The sequence below is a fragment of the Acinonyx jubatus genome, chromosome A2, assembly GCF_027475565.1.
Source record: "Acinonyx jubatus isolate Ajub_Pintada_27869175 chromosome A2, VMU_Ajub_asm_v1.0, whole genome shotgun sequence".
NCBI lineage: Eukaryota > Metazoa > Chordata > Mammalia > Carnivora > Felidae > Acinonyx > Acinonyx jubatus.
Genome location: NC_069383.1, coordinates 20,691,705 through 20,718,704, shown reverse-complemented (window position 1 = coordinate 20,718,704; position 27,000 = coordinate 20,691,705). Strand labels below are relative to the sequence as shown.

The window sequence follows — 27,000 nt, the reverse complement described above, 5'->3', positions numbered from 1 at the left end:
GGTACCTCATGATGCCCCATCTCAAGTGCCCTGCCTTTTTCAAAACCACAGTGAAGGTGGACAACCCTGGCCTTGTCATACCTGCACCAGCATTTGCCAAAGTGTCTTCTGTGGAAGCCAAGCCCCCCAAGATGCTCTACGAAAACAGGGCTCCTTGGGCAAATTATTTTGTACTGAAACATAGTACATTCTAACACTATGTAGGAGGCTCATAACAATTATAGGAATGGTCTGAAAAGTCTTTTTAAGAAGAAATATGTTTGACATTCCTTTAGCCTTTCCCAAACATTATATTCCCTAAAAATGACTGGGACACCTGTTAGCATTCCTTAAAGAGAATATCCCCTAGATACTCTGTGAGACTCATGGATCCAATTCTTGCTCCTGAATCCCAGAGAGTTTCAGGAGCCAGGGAACCAACAGGAAAAACCTTTGGCCCATTTTGGCTGAATCTCGCCCTGTTTTATTCCAGGCTCCCAGATCCCCACATGAGCACAGGGTCACAGTTGGGTTCTGTCCTACTGGGAAGTGGAGAAGACCTTGCCGTGGCTGGCAAGAGGCCCCCAGCACCACCACCGAACAGCTCTGGTCTGGCACAGACCTCTCCGAGGCTCTAGGAACCTACGCCGATTTTTCTCTCCTTCTAAGAAGAACTGTGTGGCCTTAGAAGAGCTATTCTGTCTTCCTGTGCTTTTATTTTCCACTCTATAAAGATGAAGGAAACAACCCCTGCTTTTTGATGGGTTTCCATAAAGCCTATAGAGCTCATGCCTGTAAACGTCTTTGGACTTTGCAGAAAAAGGAGTGAAATAAAATACAAGGTGTCACTTTTTTAAAGGCTTCAATCCAGCCAAAGGAAAAGGCATCTGGAGAACCAGCAGGCAGGCTCTTGCCAGCAAAGCTATGTGAAAGTGGCCAACTCTGAGCTTTCTGGAGACTTGGGGGACCCCTTGGCTCCCTCCTAGAATGGAGGGAGCAAGACTGTCCATCTCAGGAAAGACAACACGCTGAGCATCTAAAACCTCTCCCTGACCTCTCCCCTATTTCTTATCATGGGGGCAGTCAGGGTAGGGCTGGAGAGAGCAGGGGAAGGCCCGGGCAAGCCACGTGCAGAGCAGATGTCTGCTCCACGCCTTTGATCCCCCCTGGCCTTTCTTGCTTGGTCTGGTCAAATAGCCCAGGCCAAACACGACCCTCAGCTCCTCCCCGCTACAAACAATATAAGAAGTCAAAGTTAGGAGCAAGCTTTCAAGGTCTAGTCTCATCTTTATGGTTCTTTCCTAAAATGAGAAAATGGGGGAGGAGACAGGTGGTGGAGGGTAAAAGGGATAGAAAGAAACAAAGAAAGAAAAATCCAGATAAAGGGAGGATGGTGTCTTCTCCCTGCCAGACATAATGGTAGGGTGACCTGCCAGAAAGGCATGTCAGGGAGGCTTAAGGCATGCTGGGAATCCTCATGGCCGTGCATGTTCCTGCCTCCACTTCATAAGGAGCCCTTGTCCCCAAGTTTCTTGGCTCTAAGCTGTGCCACAGAGACTTCTGCCATTAGCAAACATATCTTGCCTATTATGAACCATTTACCAAGTAGATAAGGCTAAATGGTTGGCCACTCCACACAAGGAGAAACTAAGGCAGGGAGCAAGGCAGGCCATGTCTGACAGTCTCCCACCACCCTTGGCACAAACGCGTGCCTCACTGACCTGGGAGGCTTAGGCTCCTCAGCCCCCAGAATTACATTTCTGAGTGGTCAGTAACTGAATACCATTCTTCCCCTTGGCTGAGCAAAACACAAGCAAATAAATAAACAACCACCTACACAAAGAGTTGGCCAATTGCAGCATTAAATCATTGCTTGCTCAGAGGCAGCAAGTCTCTGCCACTCTGGCACCTTGAGCAGCAAGGGGTCCAGGGAGACATGTTTTCATTGGGAAGAAGCAAGGACAGCCCAGCCTGGAAGCCTGGTGGCCAGGGCTCTGCCTGTCTTCGGCTCGTGACAGCTCCCTGAGAGGGAGGCAGCTGGTCAGCTCACCTGTGCCTGACACTGCCTACCTCAGGGTGTCGTCATCAGGCTCCAAGAAGGCCAAGGCTGCAGCTGGAGTTCCCAATGTGACATTGGGATTCCAGGGACAATGATGGCTTTCTCCCACGCCCCCACCTTGCATGGGTTTCTCCCTCTACATAGGGCCCCAGGTGATAGAGATGTGAGCAAGGCCTTTGACCAGGTGCAGCCCAGGTCTGCATGGATGCTATGGCACAAGGGGTCCTTGCTCTTTGTTTCCTCAAAGCAGGGGCAATGGGAAGGGGTTTTTTAACACTAAAATAACAGAAAAAAAAAACCACATGACTTGGGTTCACACGGCAGCTTGCTTCCTAACTATACAACTTAGCATTCCTGTTCTCTGAGCCTCACTTCCCCTTGACTGTAATACAGCAAGACGGGACTGTCATGAGGGCCAGGTGAGAAAACGGGAGTGAAGACACTGGGTAAACTGGAAAGCACTTTGTCAATTCAAGGTGATATTTCATATTAGTTTTTTTTAATGGAAATCCGGCCCAGAACAGGGACAGAATGGCTGCAGGGAGTGCCCCTAGCATGGCTCCTGACCAGAGCAGGCTCTCTAAGGACACCACCATGCTGGGTCTGAGCAGCCACAGGGTAATTAGAGCACCAGGGGGAGGAGGAGGGAGGACCCCACAGGGCCCACAGACCCGGGAGGCTGAGGTGTAAGGAGCAGATGCCACGGCCGTGTGGGCCTTGGAAGAAAAGGCTAATTGGTGAAAGCCTTCGACAGGTGAGGGCTGGTGTGGATTCCAGAACACCCTGGGCAGTGGGGGAGGAGAGTGTCTGCTCTTGCCCTGGCGGAGCCTCCCCTGGGCCCCATTAACAGCAAGATTAGAGTGGCAGCCAGAGGAGCCAGGAGTGGACTGGACCCCACTGTAATCAGGAGCCCAGCCACACCTCTCCCTCAGCTGCTCCACAAATGCCCACAAATGAGCTTTGGCCATTGGTATAATGCTTATTTATTAGAGAGCAGCTTCATTCTTATCAAGGCAAAAATAAGGATCTGTTCCATGAAAATATATGTGGTGTCTCTTTGGGCAACCCTGTGAACAGGCCAGGGCCCACACCCTTCTGCCCCAATCAGGAAGATCTCAAATTCGCTTTCCACGAATGTCCTCATGGGTACATGGCTTATAAATTAAGACCTGTGATCCACAGGACTCCAGGGCCTATGAGCTCAAACACAGGACCATGTTTTATGTGTCTTTGTGCTCTTAGCTTCATAGAAGGTTAAGACGGATGTTAAATTGATGGATGGATGGATGGATGGATGGATGGATGAGCAAATAAAAGCCTGAGTTTCACAGTGGTTAACACTGAGGAACTAGAATCAGAATGTCTAGATTTGAATCCCAGCTCCACCACTTAGCGCTGTGTGACCTTGGGCAAGTCACTTACCCTCTCTGTGTCTCAGCTTATCATTGGTATAATGGGAATAATAATATGAGTATATACTTCCTAGTGCTGTGGTAAGGATTACATGATTTAATGCACATAGAACACTGTCTGACGCTTCCTAAGTGCTATGGGAATGTTAGCTCATATCGTTTGTCATCCTTAGACAATTCAGACAACCTTTGGGAGGCTCATGTTTTTAGGGAAATTCATGGTATCTACCTCAGAGAGGTGTTATCACAACTAAGAAGACTAATGTTATCAAGATGAAATTTCAAAAGTGGTACTTCCTAAAGATCTACGAGGCCTATGAGGCTGTAGGAAGGAACAGAGGAATAGTGTAAGATCCAGAACATTTAGCGTTATTCATCAGAAATACAAATTCTTGGGGCACTGGGGCGGCTCAGTTGGTTGAGCGTCTGACTCTTGATTTCATCTCAGGTCATGATCTCATGGCTGGTGAGATGTAGCCCCAGATCAGCTCCCAGCCAGGTGTGGAATCTGCTTGGGGTTCTCTCCCTCTCTCCCTCCCTCTGCCCCTCCCTTGTTTGCACATGTGCACGTACTCTCTCTGTGTCTTTAAAAAAAAAAAAAAAAAAAGGAAAGAAAGAAACACAAATTCTTGCATGGCCTCCGGATCTATTGGATCGGGACCCCTGGAAGTGAGACTCAGGGACCTGCATCATCGCCATGGAGGTCCCCTTCCTTGCCAGGGGCGCCACAGACCAGGCCCGGGGAGAGAAAGCACAGCCACTCTGAGCAGGCCCTACTGGCCCCGGGACGCAGAGGCCCCACGGCAGCCTCCCCAGCGGTGGTGGCGGAGGTGGTGTGGAGAGCCAGAGCTGACACTCCAAATTACAATCTAATAGCTTCCTGCGCTTCCCTCGCGCACAGCGGCAAAGGTTACCGTGCAATTATGTGTCGCTACATACAAATGACAGAGCAGTTACGGTTACTTTACCAATTACAGGGAAATTGCTCCCACTCTGTAGAGAGACTGGCACTCTGAAAAGCTCTATCATCTCCGCGGAAAGGGGGTGTTATTCTGCCGGCATCCTTCCTGCAACAGCCTCCCCAGGCTCCGGGGGCCGGAGCTCCAAAGCGGTCCCTGGTGAACCCCAGTGGGGAGACTCTGAGGAGACTCTGAGGAGGGCTGAGGAAGACGTCAGGGCTGGGACACAGTGGGGGCATCTCCTCAGGAGTTCCTTGGCATTGCCCCCAAGCCCCACGCCCTGGTGACACATTCATAAAGAACCACTGTCACCCGATACGTGTGCCAATCCACTCTGAAGGCCATGGGTGATGAGGTGGGACATGATCTGGTCCTGAAACCACTTCTCACCCCGGCTAGCGTGGCCCTTAGTCTGGTTCCTGCTGGCAGCTCCCTAGTCAAGTGGAACAGTCGTGGCCCCGCCCTCGGTTGCCCCGCCTTTGCAGAAACCCCACATTGAGTCCTTATTATGGAAAGGTCAGAACTAGGCCAGAGCTCAGTGATCCAAATGTGGTGCTAATGAGGTAAAGGTCACCAGGTCCATCCCCCTGTGGGCCAATTAGCTCAGCTCTAGGACACAGCCTGTTCCATAGCCACAGGCTGCCCCCCTTACCCCGGGCATCGACTGTTTACAAATATCCCAAATTGATCCAAAAGAGGCCGGCCAGGTGAGCCAGCAGGGAGGGACAGATACAGCCAAGTCTCCCAAACAGGGACCCAGCTGCTCTGGGTCGGCGTGGAAATACAAAGTCAGACCTGGTCCTCCCTTGCTCCGTGGGCAGCTCCTGGTCCAGCAAAGAGAGGAGTCCTTCCATGTGGGAGCACACCAGCTCTCCTGCCCTTCCTGAATGCAAAAGTAGCACTCAACCTCATGCAGAGGAGTTCTGAGCACCCCGGGATCCCCGCCACAGAGCTGGAAGGCCAGACCATCACACAGGGAGAGAAGGTGCCAGAGACTTGCCCAGGCTTACCCTCTGAAGAGCCTTGTGTTGGGCCATTTTCCGTCAAACTTTTGGTATCGTAGGCTATTGGAGCTCCTGTTTCTGTTAGGGGAAACTGAGGCAGTGAGTGAGGACAACACTACTTACTGATCTTCACTTATTAATATGCTTAAGAATGTGTAGGGAGGAACAATTAAATAAAAGCCTAGGTGAGGACCCAACTATATAAAGATGGAAACATTTCATCTGTCCCTGCCCCTTTCCCAGTGGAGACAGACAGACCTGGGCTACAACTAGACAAGGCAACACATGCCCTGCCTCAGTTTTGTACCCAGCGCTGGAAGTACAGCGGGCATGGTGACCAATGACCTGGGGCAGCAGCAGGGTTGTGCAGGAGGGCTGACATCTGGGCTCAGTTCAGAGAGCTCCATCCAGCACAGGGCATGGCCACTCTTCTACATATCAGCTATTTCAGAAAAGGAAAATAACTCAAGATTTTAGAATCCAACAGCCTCATTTTGCAAAAGGGGAAATTGAGGCCTATAGCGTCCAACGACAATGTCCCCACCACCGGTGACCTAGTAAGTTGATGGGAAAACGGCACCAGAACTCCAAATCCTCAGTCCAGAGGGACAAAAACTGATCTTACGTAGGGGTTTCCTGCAGGGTTGCTATAGGGTGACCCCAAAGGAACTTATTCCAGGGCCAAAGACCACTCAGGGAAGAGCCCCTGCCTCCACTTCTCCCGTCATGCGGGATATGTGCTCTGCCTTTCTGGGACCTGTGGAAGCAACTAACTCTCCCCTATGAAGGAGGCCCTTGGCCAGTCATCAGAAAAGGGCTTCCTCCTTTCCTGGGTCTATTGGTCCCAAAGAAAGTGAGGGCTGAAGTTTTGAAAAGAAATAGAAGTTAGGAAAAAAAGAGGATCAAAGGCCCATGAGGTCCTTGCTAATGTGGAAAAGAAAAGGTCTTTAGATTCCTCATGCTCAGCAGCCCTAAATTCTTCCTGTTAATTACACACACACACACACACACACACACACACACACACACATCCTGAAAGCTGACCATAGCAGACTTCCATTGGAAATAGGGAATCAGTGAATTACACATGTGGGATTTCTTTTTAAAGGGAGATATTGATCAGATAAGCTGAAGTAGCTCATGTCTAAATACAGACTCCAGTTGTAAAGCCCTGCAGTAAAGGAAGGTAATAATCACCCACTTATTGGGGGCCATAGCTCAAATATGACCACTGACCCCTAAGGGGTTAATAAATGCAATAGCGTCTGATGCCCACAGTGCATCTATCCCTTGAGATGACTCTGACTTTGACGGCAGGGGGAGAAGGTAAGCAAAGAGAATCCTCGGGGAGGTGGAAACATCTTGAGGTGGCTCTGGTAGGTTTTAGATTTACTTATCAGAAAGCTTCTTACTCCATAAAATAGTCCCATGTGCCCGAGTGCTCATTTCTGTGACAAGGAAAAATCCCCCAAGTTGGACTCTGACCCACTGATTCCTTTACAGTTCTGCATAAAATTTCCTTTCTCTTTTCGTTCTAACATCTCCTCCCCTGAAAGTCTGCCTGTGGCCCATGCTGACCCCATCGGTTGAACTCTCTTGAGAGCCAGAGAAAGCCTTGCAGCAAGTGAAGGCCGGCCCTCTCACCCTGGCTGTGAGCACAGGCATCGGAAGCGGAAAGAGGGAATGAGGCCCCATCCACCTCATTACAAAGTGCTATCTCAGAATGATTCCTGTATTGTCTTTTCCAATGAGACTGTAGGGACAATGAATGTATATGGAGACTGAGAGAGGGGAAGCCAGCAAACCACAGTCACAACAACCTGGTTAGACAAGACTGTTACTGAAGGGGCTTCATGAGAAGTATCTCGGGCTTGGAAGGACAACCCAACAAATCACACCAAGGATCCCGAGAGTCAAGTGCCAGATTTCTAAGCATCTAAAAAGGGTGGGTACTAAAATAGAGGACAGAGGTCATTGTGTTTTAGGAGTTATGTGTGTATTTGTGGCTTCCAATGCAAACAATCATGAAAGCACTTAACTATCTATGGATCAATGGGAATGATTTGCTAAAAGCAATGCTCATTTTCGTACTCATTTTAATATTTCTGCATGTGCTTGAGATCGTCTGTGCCCAATCGCACCAGGTATCTGAGTGGTCTTTCCCTCATCATAATAAGCTATCCTTCTGATAGGAAACTAATGCCAGTAGCTTGAGCTGTTTTCCCAGGAGAGAGGCATTAAGCCAAGCACACTCTCTGTAGGCCTCGCTGTAACCAACAGTGAGCTGTAGCAACATACCCCTCCTAGGAATTGCTGAGCACAGCCAGCAAAGAGTAGCTCCAACAAGGGATCGGATCCCGGGGGTTGAACCCATGACCTTCTCCTCATTAGCTCAGCTGCTGAGAGCCCTGGGTTCCATCCTCTGATAAGCAGACAGGCTCGTGATACCATGGCCAGAGCTATAGTCCAGCCAAGCAAGAGAATCAGGACCCCACTGGCCCAGCTCTGCAGATGGCCACCATGCTGGGGCTAGCCCAGTAGTCCAAACTGGACCTGTGGGAAATACCAGGGAAGGCTTCCTAGCGTTGGGAATGGTACCAAGCACAGCCTTGTTGGGTGCCGCTTCTCTCCATTTGTACCTTAACTTCAGAGGTCCCTGGTGGCTACCTGTCAAGGGCAAAGAAGCTCATCAATCCCACCTTCCCACCCCCTTCCAGAACGCAGCAGACAGCCCCCGCGCCACGAGGGCTGTAATTGGAGCGGGGCGCACCACAATGATTAAGTTTGTGTGTTTTCTGGCGGGCGCCGGGAAGCAGCGGCCCCGCTGGCCAGGCTGAATTATGGGGTAGGTCATTCCCTTGTTAGTGGGAATAAATTCTATTAGCCCCACTCTTGTTGCCGTGCATCTTCCCCTCTTGCTCCTCGGGCTCGTGAGTGAGTCTGGATAATGTTGCCTGCATGCGGGATAAATCAGCCAAACAAATCACATTATATTTTGGAACACTGACAGAGACACAGTAATGACACCGAGACCGGGAAAAGATGTGGGCTTTCTTCTCCCGCTGATCCCGTTCCATCTACGTGGACAGCACGGGGGGCCCAATCCACAGGGGAAAAAAGAATGTAAATGGAGAGGCTGAGTGAAAAACTCTCTTAGTTGTCTTTTCCCCTTCTCTCCACTAAGTTTGTTAATGAAAAGAAGCAAGCGCCCTGCACGGAGGTGTGGTCATTCCCCTCTGCCTTGCAAAAGCTGAGGGACACCTGAAGGGAACAGCAGGGAGAGTCTGGCTTGGAATGTAGTCTCTCTTTCAAATGCCTTAACTGAGCATTCATAACATGTGCCAGATGCAGGGAAAGACGAACAGGGTACACACCAGGCCTGGGATATGGAACATGACATCTGGGCTAGGCAGAGCCCAAATCTCTCAAAAGCAGATCCTGGTGAAGAAAAAATACAAGTATGAAATCCTAGTAATGTCACTAAGTTACTTCCTGTCCCATCGGGTGGTTATTATAACCAAAGGAGAATATACAGGTGGGGCTGTGGAGGTTTTAAGCGTCTTACAAACACAAAGTGTTCTATGACTCTCATTATTTATTAATGTCTACGTATTTCTCTTTCCTTAGGAGTCTCAACACACTTTATGAAAGGGATATTATTTTTCTCACCTCCTTTGTGAAGATGAGACACATAGTTCAAAGCAAAAAGGAAGCTTCATCACCAGCCCAGTGGTATCTCAGGAGCGAGGACTGGCTGAGACCCAGAGGTCCAAATTCTCAGAATCCCAGCCAAGACACCACCCTGTGAGGATGACAGGAGTTGAAGGAAAGGCCCAGAATGCAGATGCGGACCGTGGAGCCTGGCTGGTCTGCGTGCTCACTGAACAAGAGACCCAGATGCCCATTTCGGCTGGGCTACTAACACACCGTATGGGGCACATGTGTGTGCATGTGTGTGCACGTGAGAGAGATCTTGCCGCATTAGCTGCTCCGCGTAGTGTGTGGGTGGAGGGAGAATGTGTCACAGAAGGAGGGGGAAGAGGGCCCCAGGGGGTGAGCGCAAGTGAGATACCAGGACACAGCAGAGAGAGCAGCAGAGACAGGGATGAAGGCCTCCTCAGGTCTCCTGGCAGCTGTCTTTGTTAAAATTCTGTGTGTGGGACTCCTGGGTCCTGCCATTCTCCCTGCCGACTCGAGAGGTTCCAGAGCATTCTGGGAGGACATGTCCCTTCACCTGGCCCAGCACACCACCCAAGGCTCAGCCACCATCCTGTATCCCAAAGGACCGTGTGTACTTAGCTGGGATATGACTTTGATTGCAAACCCCGTTGGCCAAAAAGAGGAAGGTGGGTGGCCTTCTCACCTGCATACCTGGAACAGAAGCCATGTCAAGGGGAGGGAGGGAAAACTTGATTCTATAAAGTTTGCAATGTGGCAGTTGCAATATGGCAGATTCCCAAATCCCAAATTTGAAGTCTGGAGTACTGGGTCAAAGGGCCATGAGGGGTGGGTACCTGGACCAATGAGAAAGTAGTGTGATGTGAGCTCTCACTGGGTGAGAGTGTGGTGTGCAGTGAGCACGTCTGATAGGCCCAGTGTGTGTGTGTGTGTGTGTGTGTGTGTGTGTGTGTGTGTGTGTGTGTGTGAGATAGAGTGGAGCTGAGGAAGGAGGCATGGGGCAGGCAAGAGGAGGAGTTCCTGGTCTGAGCAGGACTATATCTGAGCAGCAAGAGAAAGCTGCCTAGCACCATGAACAACAGGATACACCCCATCCAGCCAGAGCGGCACTTCCTGCTGACTGGGAAAAGAAAACACCCTAAGCAGACTAGCAGAAACCAGCACCCGGAGCCTGGGACGGCCTCCTGACCATGCCGGATGCTCACTCTCATGGACTTTCAGGATCCCAGGCGCCAGACGAACCTGAGTAACCATCCAGGCTGGGATGGGAGGCCAGCCCATGTCCAGGGGCAGGGGGTGACCCTGTCTCCTCCCAGGGCTGCCGTGCCTGCTAAACCAATGCATACACAAGTCAAAGCAAGGGCACCTGTGAACGGGGTTCTCCTTCACTATTCCTCACTGTCAGACATGAAGCGAAGCTTGGGGTTAAAAATCAACAGCTCAGTCCCTGTGCCTCTGTGAATGTTGTGGGATGGAGCAGGACTGGCGGGTAAACCCCGAGTCATAGAGAGGTGTGGTTTAGCAATGGTTCTCAACCAGGGACTTCTGGAAATGTGAGAGGCTTTTCTAGTTCTTGCAGTGAATGAGGGTCCCGTTGGCACTCAGTGTTCTAGAGCCTGAGATCCCAGGATCATAAATGACCTGCAATGCCCAGACAGTGCCTGCACCATATTGCCCCACACTGGATGCCACTGGCACACCACTGAGCACAAGTGGGGAAAGCACTGGGCTGAGAATTAGGATGTAGGTTCTAGTCCACCAATCATAAGACCTTGAGGGATCTACTTGACTTTTCTGTTCCTCCAGCTCCTCAACTGGAGGGGATGCCTGCCTTTTCTATTATCCTACTGCACTGTTGGGAGAAGAAAAGGAGGTGATGAACCCCTCTGTAAACTGTCAGGCACAATATGAACTCCTGAGGCAGCCCAGAGGCCACCACTCTCTGTTCCCACTACTGAGACGTGACCGGTGGGAGGCAATGATTCTGGATAATAGTTTCTGCCCTGAGCACCTACATTTTTGTATTGGAAGGTCACTTGAAGTTCAAGTTTTAAGGGGAAGATTAAAAAGCTGATTTTTGCCCCATATGGCCTTATCAGTACTAAAGCTGACATTGCCTGACTCCTATGTCCACTTCTCAATTGGATCCAAACTCAGGGAAGACTTAGTGGCATGAGTAATGACCTGTCCCATGACCACAGCCATTGTTCCCATCACACAGGCCATAATCACCTGCTGGGGCGCAGCTCCCTCCTGGGATCCTGGGCCCCTGGAGACCGATGTCGTTTCATGATTGGCACCCACCAAGAGGGAGCACGTAGCCAAGGGCCTGACAAATGTTTCATCGATTCATTAATTAATTCAAAGGTGGAAGGGCTAGTGTTCCATGAGGTTACCCTAGAAGGCTGAAGAAAGGTTGAGGAGGCATAGATAGCTTGTTTGGGGGATCTGGGAGGCCAGGCCACTCGGCCCATGTGAACACAAGAGCTTTGGCCCACAACAGCACACTCCCCAGCCTCATTGCTCCACTCTGGGTCAGGAGTGTCAGGGCTCCCAGGAAAGGGCTGGGAACTGTCACCTTGGCCTGCTTAGGGCCATGGCACATGACAGAAGCCAGAGACAATTGGCTTCTCATGCCAGTCATCTTGTGCTCTGTAGACAGAGGGTTTGGGGAGCCTGGGTGACATGACAGCCTTCAAAAGGGAAAGACAGAGACCATCCCGTGTTGAGTGGCAGAAACAGAGATTACATCATTAGCATTAACCCTCCTGAACGCTCAGAAGCAAAGGGACTCAGGTGGGTCTTCAGTCTGCTGAGTCGCAAGATAGAATGGGACCCCCAGCTGATGCCTCTAGGACCCTTCTTCTGCCTGTGCCCTCCTGAGACCTGTAAAGCAATTTTCAGACAACAGACCATTTGTTCTTGGATACCTCTTCCCATTCAGGCTGGGAAAGCCAGGACACAGGAAAAGAATGGCCTAGAAGGCAAAGGGGGAAGCTGCTTCCATCTCCCACAAGCACCAGAAAACACCTGGGCTGCTTCGCCAGCCTCTACACCCAACACCCACTCAGAGATTCGTGTTTGCGACATGCACTTACATCCCCGTGAGGAGGCCACTCCAAGCCTGCCAGCCCTTATCTCTGATGTGGACTCCGCCACCCTTCCCTGATTCACCTGGAATAAAATCAAAACAATGGGGAGCTCTCTGGGGACCTGCAGACTGAGAACCCTCCTCACATACAACCCTTCCCCCTCTGCTCACCAGGCTGTGGCCCACCACGAATGCCCCATGGAATGGCAGGCTGAGTCACACAGATGTCTTCTTCCCACTCCACCTGGTCTTCCCTGCACACAGGCAAAATACCAGCTGGGACATAATAAGGGGGCCAGAGGCCCCAGGGCTTATATTGCTTCCTGCTCTGAGTTCGGGAGACCTGAGTTCAGGGGAAGGAATGTGGATCCCAAGAAATGGGAAGGGCCGGAAAACCCTGAAGAATACCATGGGATGAGTGGTCTACCTTAGGGAATTAGGAAAACAGGAACACAATAAAAATGAGTCACTGGTCAAGAGGTACAAATTTCCAGCTATAAAATAAATAAGTCCTGGGGATGTAATGTACTGCATGATTGACTATAGTTGATATGCTGCATTGTATATTTGAAAGTGGCTGAGAGAATAGATCTTAAAAGGTGGCACCACAAGAAAAAAAAAACATGTAACTGTGTGTAGATAACTGGACGTCATGTGGCAATCACTTTGCAATACACACAAATACTCAATTGTCATGTTGTACATCTGAAACCAACATGATGTTGTATGTCAATTATGTCTCAATTGACAAAATGAACCACTAATCATACCTTTTCAAGCTCTATGGATTGTAATTACGATGAAGCTAAGGGAATCCCTTAGCCTACAAACCACAAGTCTTAAAAGTCGATCTCTTGGGCCTACGCTTCCCTCCACCGTGGTCTTACAAAGGGCAGGCTGCAGGACAGAGGCCATCCGAGATTCCATCCCACCTCGCAGGCCTCAAGGGAATCTTGGACTCACAGGCAAAAGAGAACTCTAGATTCATCTAGTCCATCATTGCCTCAAGGCAGGAAAGGGAGAGAGGAAAGGAACCCAACAGCCACATGAATGGGTGGAGGACAAGCTGGGTTTGCAAGTGGTGTGCCCACGAGGACTCCTCCCTGGGGAGGCCCAGGAGCCTGGCCTGGCTGATGGCACGGGGCACATGTGTGGTCTGAGCTGGGGCCAAATGAATTGTAGCCGAGCACCTGAGGACTGGAGCAAAGTAATCCGAGCGTCGGCTGAATCAAAGGAAACTGATACTTGACATTACAAGCTGGTGTGGCCTTTTATACTGGCTGGGGAGACAGCCCAGCCTGGTGTGGAGTTTCTGGCCTCCTCCTTTCTGCTCTCAGCCCTGAACTTGCCTCGAACTTGAAAGGGCTAATTAAAGCCCAAAGAAAAATCAAAAGCTTGTTATCTGGCTCCATGACTCCCAGCCCTGGCATTAGCTTGTCTTGCAAAGCTGTCGTCCCTCTGTTCTCTCCAAGGCCACCATGCGGTCTCAGGAACCGCAGCTCTGCAGACTTCCATGATGAACTTTGCTTTTTGTATTGTGGCAGGGAGCAAGGGCGGGGCAAACACCTGCCCATGGGCAGCCAGGCTGATCCCTGCAGCTGAGTCTACTCCCAAAAGCATCACCCAAAAAGACAGAATCTGAGCCAGTTTTCTACAGAAAAGCATCTATGGAAAAAATAGCCAACCCATCTGATCTCAAAAGAACTAGCTGTTTGGTAAGCACACCGCATAGACTTGCACTTTCAAACACAGGGTGTGCATACTTGTGTGCATGCTCATGGGGGTATTTATTGTACGTGTGCACACATGCATGTGTAGGTGTGCATGTGTGTGCATGCACGTGTGCAAGTGTGATTTTCCTCAAGAGGCAAAGGAAATTTTCCTCGAGTGCTGTGTCTGCCATTCCTTCCCAAACTATGTGACTTTGGGCAATTCATTCACCTTGTTGGGCCTCGGAATGAAGGTACAGATCAGAGGGTCTCTAAGGGCCTTCCTTCTCCATGCCGGCTCCCTACTGCGTCTCCCCAGGGAGCTGTGCTTGAGGCTGTAATATATGTACATACAGTACAGCACCTGGCCTTTATAGCCTGCATTTGGGAGAAGTCCATGGCCCCCAGGTCATAAACCTGTCTTGTTTCATTGACTCTATTGAGTGAATCCGCCATTGCCTTAAACCAAAGGCTCCCAAAGATATGCCACCCACTAAGGCTCAGCAGGTACAGTGGAGTCCCCTCCACTCTCTGGCCTGGCCTAAGATTGTCAACTTGTTGCTTCCTTCTCTGGCCTCTCTCATTTCCTTTGTGACACTAGGCTTCTCAGGATATCTAAAATAAATGGCATCTTTTCGTTTCAGCCCAACTACCTAGAAAACTCACCAGTGGAAAACAGCATGAGCCTAAATGTTAGGGCACCAAAGGCAAACCTTGCCAAGTCCCTTCCTTCTTCTCCATCTCCCCAACCCCTACCTCAAAGTCCCAGAGCCTGCAAGAACAGCCCCTCCCCCCACAAGCTGCCTGGGTGCCAGCACCCTCTGAGATGGGTTTGGCAAGTAGCCATATTTCATGAAGGGAAACTTATACTTTTTAAATCAATCAAAATACATTTCACTAATGTGGAATCCCACCAAAGTTGGGCTAGCAGTCAAGAATCACATCCGTGCAAACACATGTTCCACTTGTGTGTGAATTCTCCTTTCTTCTCTCTAGGATAGACTTTTCTCAAACTAGGTTTTTAAGTGAATGGAAAAAAAAAGGAGGGAGAAGGAGAGGGACACAGGGCATAGAAGATGCTCATAAATCAGACTTCTAAGTCACTGGAACAATGAGAAAAAACTGGACCATTTTAAAGATGAACAGATGTCAACCATAGCAAGCTGGATCACGAGTGAGTTAGGTTGGGCGAGGCAGGAGGATGGGTCACCTGTTGCATGTGTCCCTGGAAAGGTCTTCTAAACTAGTCCTTCATACTCCACTTTCTCTGGTTTCCTTCAGCACTTCTGTCACTCAGTAGGGTTCCGAGGCTGCTTGCCATATCTCTTCCACGGAACAGTGCACACAGAAGATGCTTAATACATGCAGTTTTTTTTTAAGTTTATTTATTTTGAGAGAGAGAGAGTGAGCAGGGGAAGGGCAGAGAGAGAGAGAATCCCAAACAGGCTCTGCACTGTCAGCATGGAGCCTGACATGGGGCTCGATCTCACAAACCATGAGATCATGGCCTGAGCCAAAACCAAGAGTCAGAGACTTAATCGACTGAGCCATCCAGGTGCCCCATAAATGCAGTTTTCTCAGCAAGCTCTGTTTTCACCTCTGTGTTCCCTGGACTCCCACCATACCACTGCTCTCATTTAGCCATTTCCTAAGGAACCTCAAGGGACAAAAACGTGATGCTCCTGAAGCCCTAGATCTATCCCAGGTATAGAATGACTGGCTCCATTACTCCCAGTAATGGTTTTATTCTAAGTTCCCAGGAAAGTGATTTTTGGCATGGTCAGTAAGAAAGATGGATATGTGTCTTATACCACAGGACACAATAATCTTGTCTTAACAATGCCCGGTGTATGTGACATCTGTATGACACAATCCCCACCTATTTCGAGCATGCCCTCCTAGAGCCATGAGCTAATACAGAATAGAGAAAGCATCAAATAGGAAATCTACCTTGCAGCTCTAGCTCCAGCTCTCATAAGCTCAGCGCCATAGCCATAGCATGTTTGAGCTGGTGCTGATCTGAGTCCAGTGAGACCCAGAGATGTGTTTGTCCCATTGGCAAAATGGGATGGGTGATTCACATCCCATGGAAACCACAGGCTAGTGTCCCCCTGCCACGCCACGCCATCCCAGCCCACAGGCTCTCCCCCGACTCACCGCACTGCTGCAGGGAATGTCCTTCACCTTAAGCCAGGCCAGGTCCAGCGTGCCCTCGCCCCGGTAGCAGGACTGCAGTCGCTCCTTAATGCGATCGTTGATCTGCTTCAAGATGAAGATGCACAGGGCTGACTCATCCAGGGATTTCATTTTCCGTTTCTGGCCCTTGGAGAAGACAGTGAACAGGAGGTCGTCCTCTGGACGGACTCCGAGGGTCCGGGCGAGCACAGCCCCGGCTTTGGACAGGTAGGCGGCCTGCAGCAAGCGGTACTCCACCCCGCTGCGCTCACAGCCAATGGGCACCTCCACGTAGGAGTTGAAGGCGGTGTCCTCCTTGCAAAGCCTCACAAGCTTGGATGTATAGACCTGCTCCTTTGTGGTGGAGCCTGGTGGAGACACCATCTCAGGCTGAAGCGTCAAAAAGTAGACAAAATTGCCACTGCTGAAGCCATAGACATAGTAGATGTCAAAGTCAGGGATGACAGTGAAGGTGTCTGAAGGGATCTTAATCATCGAGGCCACAAACTCATCGTGGAAGACATAAGCGAACATGCCGTCCGCCTCTGAGTTCTTGGTCAGCTTCCGGCTGGAGATGGTAGGGAAGTACTCTGGCTTCCCATCCACTGCTGTGGCGATGAAGAGCTTGTCATCTAGGTTGCTGTAGGAGACGATCACTCCAAAGACAGAGCCGCTCTCGTTGACTCCAGACAGGTAGTGTTCCTTTTTGTGAAAAGGCTCCCCCAGCTTGAAGAGGTCCTCCAGCCTGAGAAGCTTGCAGATGCCTTGATACAGGCTCCCACAGGCAATCAGCCTATTCTCCTTGTAGTCTATCAGGAGCATCTTGTTGACATTGTTGGTGGTGGTCAGGGGCTCATTGCACGTCTGGACGATGCGGGGTGGGTAACACTTGGGGTTGTCCTCGTCCGGCCCTGTCTGGTGGGTCACCAAGACCTTCAGGTCACTGGAGAGCTTGTAGATCCGGTTGACGGCCCCCAAATAAATGTGCCCTGTCCTCTCGTCCACCACCAAGTGATTGAAACCCTCAGCTGGCTCCCCGCGGAACGTAACAAAAGACCGCTTGTGGGACACTGGGGGTGGCTGCCGGGGGAGCAGAGTGGAGGAGCCCATCCCCACCATCAGGAGATGGGAGAGCAGGCAAGTCCAATTCCACGGCATGGCTTTCATTTCAGAAACGGGTCCTCGTGGCACGGTAGCACTTGGCACAGGGGCCTCCTCGGAGGGCCAGGACTCAGGAGTGGAGGCTCCCTGTGGGGGAAAGGAAGGATGTGATACTGGGTAATAATGGTACAGGGCTTGTGTGGCTGGCCCCTCAAAGCCCTCTGCACATGCTGAGACCAAGAACTGCACTGGAAAAGCTGGAGGCTCTGGGACTCGGCCCCCATGCATGTGTGGGTCACCAAGGTCTGGGTGACAGCAGGGCCGGGAGGGCAACTTCAACAATAACAACAATGCTAATAATAATGATAATAGTGCTGATGATGACGATGAAGCACGGCCATTGGCTATCTAGCGCCTGGCTTCATAGCAGTCACTGTCCAGCACCTTCCAGAGACTATCTCATTTCATCTTACAAACCCTTCAGAGTTGGGTATCTTCTACCTTCCCCTCCAGATCCATTTCCCACCCTTCTCTGTGCCTCAGAGGCTAGCCTGTATGGATGCTATATCTGTGGGCTGCCTGCCTTCAGGCCTGGTTAGGTACAGCCAGATGGGAGCATCAGCAGAAGGCTGGCAGGAGGGGGAGGGGACAGGGGATGGGGCTGGGCCTCCACGCTCACCCACAGGTCTCAGTGGTTCCAGGTGTGCCTCTCCATACTGCCTCTCTGTCTCCAGGTGCTGTGAACCACCTCCTGCCTGACCCCACTTAGTCCTAGAGGAGGTAACGGGCCTCACTCTTCCTACCCCCAAATAGTGCTCTGCTCTTAGGGAGCCATACCTTTGTGAAGAGCTCCCATATTGACCTTTGCACAAACAACTGAATTTGCATGCACTATCTCCTGCTGGGACCCTGATTCATAGTCCCCTTGAAGTAAGTAGTACTTTTATCCCCGTGTTGCAGCTTAGGGAAGTTATACAACTTGCATAGCTATAAGCAGAAGTGGATTCAAACCTGGGTGTGCAAGTCTACAGTGGGTTCTCATTTTTAATTTTTTTTAAGTTTATTTATTTTGAGAGAGACAGAGACAGCATGAGCGGGGGAGGGGCAGAGAGAGAGGGAGAGAGAGAGAATCCCAAGCAGACTCTGCACTGTCAGCACAGAGCCTGACACGGAGCTCAAACTCACAAAATCGTGAGATCGTGAGCTGAGCTGAAGTCAGACGCTTAACCGACTGAGCCACCCAGGCACCCCCAGTGGATTCTCATTCTTAACTGCTAACCCATCTCAGCTTACCCCAGCCTGGAACAGATGGGGATGTGCACCAGCTACTGTTTATATGCAGCAGAATAGTCCAAACAACCCTTTATTGGGGTCCATTGGTCACAGCCCCAGTCTTCTAGGTCTACACCTATGCAGCAGACACTTCTCCTTCGCACCTCCCCACTGCCAGATAGCGCATGAGGTCAAAACTTTAAAACCACATCCTGGATCCCTTTGCACCACGACAGCAACCAGGTCCTCCGGGTACACTGCCCGGCTCTGAGCCCTGATGTCATTTTAATGAGGCAGATCTTGGCTGCCTCCCATATTGGGGCCTCCTCTGAGAGGTTTTCATTAAAAGGAGAGAACAAATGGTTTAAGAAGTGGCCCAATAAATAAGTAAATAACTCCCCATGGAACAAAATAGCTCTTGGTCCTAATGGTCTTATTCATTTCTATTCAAGAGGACGGCTTCATATTTCTTCCAGTTTGAGAGAAAGCAGGGCAGGAATGGCCTGCATCTTACTTGGGGGCATCTCAGCTTTGTGGAATTTCTCTCACCCAAATCCTCAATAATGGAGCAGTGGGAAGAGGTAGACGAGGAAGCAAGAGAACACCCCACAGGGAGAGTGCGAGGTTACACAAAGACCAAGAGAAGAAAGAAGAAAGCAAAGACATGACGTTGTCAGCTAAGATCCCAACCAAAGCCACACGTCTTCTCGAGTGAACATCAGAGAGGAGAATGGTTTGCACACCCACAGCCCAGAACAGTCCTGTGAGTCCAGTACCTTCATTCACACCCCCATGTGGGAAATGTCTGCTCAGGGCACACACAGAATTTGCAAAATGCTGCAGGACCCAAGGACAGCTGAGGCTGGGGTCAGGTCCCAGTAGATGCCACCAGAATCTAACTTATTCAGATAGTGAAAGGTTATGTGACGGCAGCTCCCATGAGGAACGCTGACTTCTACCTTAGGGTAAGAGAGCAAGGACAAGGCTGTGGGATGGCATCTGGGCCTGGCCATGAACTAAGGGAGGACACGTGGGGCCAGAAGAGAAGGGGAGGGGTCAGTGTAGCAAAAGTCTGAACATATCAAATGGCATATTCACCAGGGAATGTTTGTCTGGAGAACAGGGTCAGGTAGGAGACAGGGCTAAAAGAGGAGCCCCAAGCCTTGTCAGGACATCCCTGCAAGGGGGAGACAAAACTTCATGGTATTGAGGAGAGAAACTTAAAGGAAGAGAGCACATGCTCCCAGAGAAGGGGCCCATGCTTCAATTTAGCCTCTGCAGAAGGACTTGACTTTGGGGTTGAGGGCTGTGGGCTCTGTGGGGGCAAGGAGGCCCACTGAGTTCACTGGTGAGTCCAGAGTGCCGGGCTCATGCCCGACGTCCAACGGAAACTCAAGACTTACTTTCTGACCAGCAGAGAGAGGGGCTGGAAGCCAGGAGGAATGTCAGTATGTATGGGTCATATGCCGCACCCGGGCCCCATGCACATGCTTGCACACTGACTACCTCACCCAATCAGTACAGCTGTCTGCTCTGCTTGGGGTTGTTCCATCTGCTTTTCAGATGAGGAAACTTAGGGTCTGCAAGGGCATGGGGCTAATAAATGGCAGAGTTGGGGCTGAAACCCAGGTTTGCACCCCTACAAAACCCATACTGTTCCTAGAGACACACAATTCCAGAGTCCAGAATATAGAGCACTTGGAAGCCCTTTCTAATCCATGTAAGTCCCTAGACAGAAAAGCCCCAGGACATCACCCAGGAACACCTCCCCACCTGCTCTGTAGGAGGAAGCCTAGCCCCTGGGACCCACAGGGCATAACCTGGCAGATAACATCCATCAGGCGGGCACCACTATTCACCTCTAAAAAGTGATAATGACAGAAAGTGCCTGGCACAGGGCCTTTGGCCTGGCACACGGTATTTTACTTATTAAATGATAGTTGTTCTTCTTGTCGACAAGACGAAATGAGATGAAAAGGGTTAGGATTATGATAACGAGATAGTACGTGATGGCACCATCTCAGTTAGAGTGATGAGGACTCAGGATGGTTCATCTTGAACTGCCTGTGCAAATCCAAACATCAGAGAAGAATCTAGAAGTTTTTCATCTGAAAGAGATAATCCAGTTTAATGATTTCCGATCCCCGATTTTAAAGACAAGGAAGCTGCGATCCAGAGAGGTGAGGTGATTTGTAGAAGGTCACATAGTGAGTTGAAGGTGGGGATGGCATTGAGCTCAGGTCTCCAGACTCCCAGGCCAGTGCTCTTTCTACCACCTGCAGCCTGTCTTTCAGCTTTGTCTGAACCCACCTCAGCACCTGCTCCCTGGCCTTTGTCTTGGGTGCCATATGCCCGGCTAACACAGCTCGCAGAACATTACTGGCAACAATGAAATTCCAGCAAGGCTGGTAATCCTCACTCCAGACAGGCAGGTGCCAGTCAGGACTCAGCCACCAACTCTCTGGAGGGAACTTTCAGCAGTTCCCATATTGGAACCTGCCAGGAACCAGGGAAGTGTGCCTGCCACACCCCCTGCCTTACTGTACACACTCATGGGCCCACACGCCAATCAACAGTTCTCTAGTTTGCGAGAAGCGAGGCAAGGAAGCCTGTAATTATGAATTTACTGAGCAGAAAGGTGCCAGGGCTCTCTCTCCATCTTCTATTAGACACTGAAATGGGACACAGTTATGCATCTCAAACACTTATCACCCTCGTCTAGGGATAGTGAAATTACTGTGCCTGGAGAGAGGGGAACCCACAGAAAACAATAACATATGATGGGAATAACCAGCCTCCCTTTTTACACACCACGAAAGGACTGATTAGAAAACAAGTAACAGGGAAGTGGAAGAGAGAAGGAACAAGCAAGGGTGCGGGCTCTGGCTTGCCTCACTGGAGACCCTGCTGGGCACCACCACTGCAGGGGTGACCCAAACACAGGGCACCCCCCCAAGCTCCAGACCCACAAGTGGGCAGAGCTGCCAGTCCCCTGCTCCCTAGGACTGCCTGAGGCTGCTCTGTCTCCAGGGTGGCTCCATTCCAGGACATCTGTCCTGATAAGTGGTGACCCAACCTAGGAACCCCTGCCCCCAGTGGCACATCCTACCCACATCATTTCTCTCTCGGTCATCAATTAGCTGCTTTTCAAAGTATTGGAGGGAGCATTCATCCCAACTCTGATTCTTAAAGGCAAGTGATGTGACTGGGTCACCCCAGGATCACCCCAAAGACCTCACTGAACCAGCAGAATGGGTAATGAGTAGAAAGCTGGGGAACAAAAAGGCTCTGGATCAAACCCAAACACACTGCACATTTCCCTTCTTTGAAATCAGATTTTAATTCTGAATGATCTCAGGGGAGATGGGACTCATTTTTAGAAGCTGATCATCATTTTGATTAAAGAAATTGGGGCTGTCTTTGTTTTATGTGGCAAGTGTTGAAGAGCTCAAACTAATTTTCATGAAATAGCACCCTCCTCTCAGATTCCTGAGTAGAAGAGAGGAAAGTTATTACAGACTAGTTTAAAATAGCAATTACTTCACGAAATTACTTTAGAGTTTACAAAATGTTTTCATATACATTACCTTGTTCTGGATTTATTGTTCACTGTTAGGTAGAAAAAGTATTTGTAAGTCTGCCTCCTTTATAAATAAGGAAACTGAGGCATGAGCAGATACAAGTCAGGTCTGGGCTGAGGCAACACAAAGTCATGCTGGGGTTTGGAAAGCTCTTCAGTTGTCCACAGGACCTTTGCAATGGGATAACAGAACATTCTGAAGACATATTCTAGGATGATGTTTCAAAAGACCATCTCTACAACATACCGTGAACCCAGAAACCAATTGAGTGAGTCACACGAGCTTTTTTATGAAATAAAGTAGAAGAGAAAAATAAGACTATGCCACTTTTAGGAAGGGTAACCACTATTTAGTGAGACTCTTGTTTCAGCCATATATATGTATGCATTGAATGTGGTGTGAATGTATTTCTTCCTGTTAGTCACTGAGATGGTTAATTTTATAGGTCAACTTGGCTGGGCTACAGTACCCAGGTACACAGGAAAACATTATTCTGGATGTCTCTGTGAGGATGTTTTCAGATGAAATTAATATTTAAAAAATTTTTAATGTTTATTTATTTTTGAGAGACAGACAGAGAGCAAATGGGGGAGGGGCAGAGAGAGGGAGACACAGAATCCAAAGCAGACTCCAGGCTCCAGCTGTCATCACAGAGCCCAACTCCAGGCTTGAAACTCACGAACTGTGAGATCATGACCTGAGCTGAAGCCAGACGCCTAACCGACTGAGCCACCCAGGCGTCCCTGTTGATGAAATTAGTATTTAAATCAGGGGACTTGGGGTGATACACACTCCCCCCTATAAAGTGGGCATCTATTTAGTTGAAGACTGGCCTCTCTGAGCAAGAGGGAATTCTGCCAGCAGATAGCGTTTGGCTTTCTGCTGAGTCTCTAGTCTGTGGGCTTATGTGGCTCTCCTCTGTGTCTCCAGTTTGCAGGCCTACCCCTGTAGATTTTAGACTTGGAGACTCTATAATTGTAGGATTCCTTAAAATCTCTCTCTCTCTCTACACACACACACACACACACACACACACACACACACACGCACACACAGATTCTGTTTCTTTGAAGAACCTGACTAATGCAGTCATGATCAAAAAGAGTTTTGAAAGACACCGTTAGAGATAGTGGATATCTGTTATTTTGCTCATATTCACTTACCCCCTAGGGACCCACCTCTTCACCCTCTTTCAGCCCAGAAGCTTCTGGGGGAGTGGTCACCACCCCTGGTTCAAGGGGGAACACATGACTTGGGCCCAAGCCAATCAGCACAGAGCTGCTGGCAGGGGGCAGGGCAGGGCAGGGCAGGGCAGGGAGTCTCAGTGATTGGTTCAGGCATGGCTACCTGGTCTGATCAGAATCTCTGAGAGATCACGGCCTGAGGGAAAAGTTCTAGGTCTCCATGGATGTGACCTTGGAGAGGTGTGAGCCTGAGAACTCCAGGCACCATCTTATAACCATGGGGGTGAAAGATGGGAAGGGGAGCCTGAAGAGAATGAAGCCAAAGCACGGAGAAGAGCAGAGCTGAGCCACTGGAAACTACTGGATCTCGGGGCCTGGTGACATCACACAGATGTCTAGATCAAGCATGCTGAAGCCAGCTCTATGCTTACACTTTCCAGTTGCACGAGCCAAAATTTCCCTTTTGCACAAGCCAGTGTGGGTTCTGGAATTTGTTAATGAAAGAATCCTAACCCATATACAGAAAAATCCAGCCTTCTAGCCAAAAGATGACAGTGTCTCTTACCACATCCTCTCTAATAGACTATTCTTTCACAGGAAAAGGAAAGCATGCCAAAGATATCTCCATGTCCCACTGGCCACAGAGATAATCTAGAATTTTGCAAATAGTGGGGCTTTATCTCAGGTAAGATTTGGGTGTGGGAAGGTTTGTGTGCATGTATGTGTGTGCTGACTTTCGTATTCAAACACAATGCTCCTCTCTCTGCTGGGTGTTTGCTTAGAGGGCTGTGCTGGCAGGTCTCTTGCGGTGTTCTCCACCTGGCCATGCCTCTGTGTCTTCTTCATAGGTGGTTTATATCCCCACCCTTCAACCCCCCTCACCTAGGATCTCATCTTCAAAGAAGCCAGCTCTGACCCTGGCAATGCATAGGATGCCCCTGTGATATGTTAAAACAGGAATCAGTTCCCACCAGAGGCTCACACTTTACAAATTATGTTGTATTTGCCCATATATGCTGTCCCCTCTCCAAAAATATGAGCTCCTAGAAGTCAGAAATTATGTATTTTTCACCACTATCCTCTCCAGGTCCAAGACTAGAGCCTAATACATGGTAGGTATGTAATCCATGTTTGAGAACACATGAATGAATGGATAAATAAATGAATGCTGAGTGAATGAATGAATGAATGAATGACTACTCCACAGCAGTATGTATGAAGTGGCAGCTGGGATCACCTACAGCTGAAGTTCAAAATGAATCTTGGTGCTGGGCCACTTAGCTCAAACAGTGACCAAACGCAAAATGTTGGGTTTCCCTTGCTCTAATCTAGGGCTTAGAACCACTTATAATACTCAGTTTTATCTGCTTAAAGCATGACTTCAAATGCATCAGGAAAACTACATCTTTCGTACATGATTTACAACGAGAACTGTCAGTCCACCAGCTGGAATATCATAACAAGTTGCCCTGTGTCCACGAACTAGACTTTGAGAACCACCACTTATTCAGCTGAGAAAATTAGCACAGACCCTGTTGAGGAGAAGGAGCTGGGCCTTAAGACAAACTTGTATCAAGGAAAACTTAGACGAGGCAGGAGACATAGTTGCTAGAATCAGCACCCATTCTTTCATTCAGCCAACGAATGTTGACTGAGCATGTACCATGCGAGGCATTCTGAGCTGGCTGCAAGGGGTACAGACACTCCAAAGCAGAAGACAGTACCCCTGTCCTCAGGTGGCTGAGGGTCTCCTACAGGACCCTCTAGCTGTCCCCCTTTGAGGTCATCTCCAGTCACTAGTAAGTTCTGCAGAGCTCCATTGACCAGCCCCTGCTAGGAACCAGGAAACTCATTTCCCTTAGCCTCCTCTACAGTGCCCCACTTTATGTAATTCATCTCTTGTCGAGACAAGGCTGGAGGGACAGAAAGCTAATGATCCACCAAAAATGTGTGCTTCTCCACCCATGCGGCTGACTGTGTGAAGTTGTTGGTAAGAGGGGGCCACCAGCCACCTCTCCCAGCCTCTACATTTTCACACAGTATCCAGGTGTGACCCTGTGAATAGTGAAGAATTGTCACGGTTCCACCTCTGCACCAAAGCAGTTAAGAAATAGATATGTCTTCCCTACAGAGCCTTTCACCAGTTGGAAAAAGAGGATTCTGAGGCTCTACAGGATTATGGAGCCTAGAGGTGGAAGGACCCATCCACCAAGGCAGGAAAGAAACCTTTACTGGAACAAGGCTCTGAAATGGTAGATTTCTGTGTGACAGCTGTAGGCACAACCCTGACTAACACAGGCAGAAAGAGCCAGCATATCAGAACCATGATTCAAACCCCAGCCTGGGTGCTGTAGGGGCTCTGATTCTTGTAGCACATAAGGCTGCCCCTGGCGGGGGGGGGGACCCCTTTAAATGCCAGCAGCCCCCTCCTTGTTCCTAAAGCCAGATTTCAAGTATCTGTGCCTAGATGGGTACAAGATGACCATGCCAATGCCTACAAGGAAGAAAAATCTTCATGTTCCTCAGTGGCCCTCCCAAAGTGTGGGAACTAGGGAGGCATTATGTGTGTGCAGCTGAGGGCAGAGAGAGGGCTGGGGACACAGCACAGGTCTCCTTTCTATTTAATTCAAGAAACACTAGACATCCATTGATCCAAATTAGCAAAATGGACAAATGCTTTTATTAGATTCCTACTCTAGTTTATAATCTATGTGCTCAGAAGAACATCCTCAGTAAGTATTTTTGTGTGTGTCTGCTTTTCTCACATTAAACTCTTAGTTTCTCTAAGTGGGAGCCATGAATTGTTATTTTATTTTTCTCAAGAATCATTTACATGTGACATCTGTAGTCTAGTCATGCAATGGCGGTCCCCAAAGCCTGTGATGTGCGTGCAGCATGTGTTCACTGCCCCCCTCCCCATCGCCATCTCAGAAATGAGTGCCACATTCATAAATGGAAAAGTGCCTGAGGGTGTGAATGTTGCAGTGCAATCCATTACTACCGCTAGGGGGAAAAATCAAGTCAAAGCAACTGTCGTTCCAAGAGAAGGTCACAGCACTGTCATCAGACAGTCATATGTGCATGCAGGACTCTGAAAGTTCAGCGTGGCCATAACCCAGCAAAAACCAGAATGCAACAACAGCTAGGGCAGGTCAGGAGCCCAGGAGTCAATCCCTCCAGTCTGTTTTCCTTCTGCTCTGCTTCTGTTCTTTTGAACAAGGAGAAATGTGACATTGGTGGTTGGGGGAAGGGCTGGAGGCCCCATCAGGGGCAGGGAAGAGAGAGGAATGGGGAGCCAGGCACAGACCTAGAGTCCCTGTGCCTCCAGGCAACCAGCCCGGGTCCCCAGGAAATTCAGCACCAAGCTCAAGCTGCTCAGGGCTCTCTTAATCCTTACTTCCCAGTTTATTGAAGGGGGCTGGCGAAATGTGATTACCATGGACAGAGCCTTTGGAACCAGCCTGGAAGAAGCCTCTGCAGGAGGGTGAGTCTGTGAGCCGCCCCCATTCAGAGATTAGGTCGTCTCTGGACCCCTGAGGTCCCCATCTATGGTTTCCCCTCCCCCAGGCCTCCTTGTCCTTGGCCTTGAGGGAGCCCCCCAGGGACAAAACCACCTTTCTCTGGCCAAGTCTGCCGTTCCCAGCAGAGCTGAGTGGGAGCTTCAGCGAGCCCAGGCAGCTCAAGATGGAACTCTTATTATTACATCGCAGCAGCCTTTTATATTCCAGGCACTGTGCTCCGGGTGGGGGAGTCGCTAAGCAATGACTCTCTTTACTCCAAGTCTGGCTGTGAGGCT

General features: G+C 49.7%; 1 protein-coding gene across 5 annotated transcripts in view; it reads right to left on the bottom strand.

Moving 5' to 3' along the window:
* The window catches only part of PLXNA4 (plexin A4), a 592,266-nt gene that overhangs the window by 349,118 nt on the left and 216,148 nt on the right, over window positions 1-27,000 (bottom strand). For all 5 annotated transcript variants that reach the window (XM_053218068.1, XM_053218067.1, XM_053218069.1 and 2 more), the window contains one exon: window positions 16,049-17,314. In XM_053218068.1, the coding sequence (XP_053074043.1) occupies window positions 16,049-17,233 (1,185 nt within the window). In that variant the 5' untranslated portion in view covers window positions 17,234-17,314. The remainder of the gene's footprint in view (window positions 1-16,048; window positions 17,315-27,000) is intronic.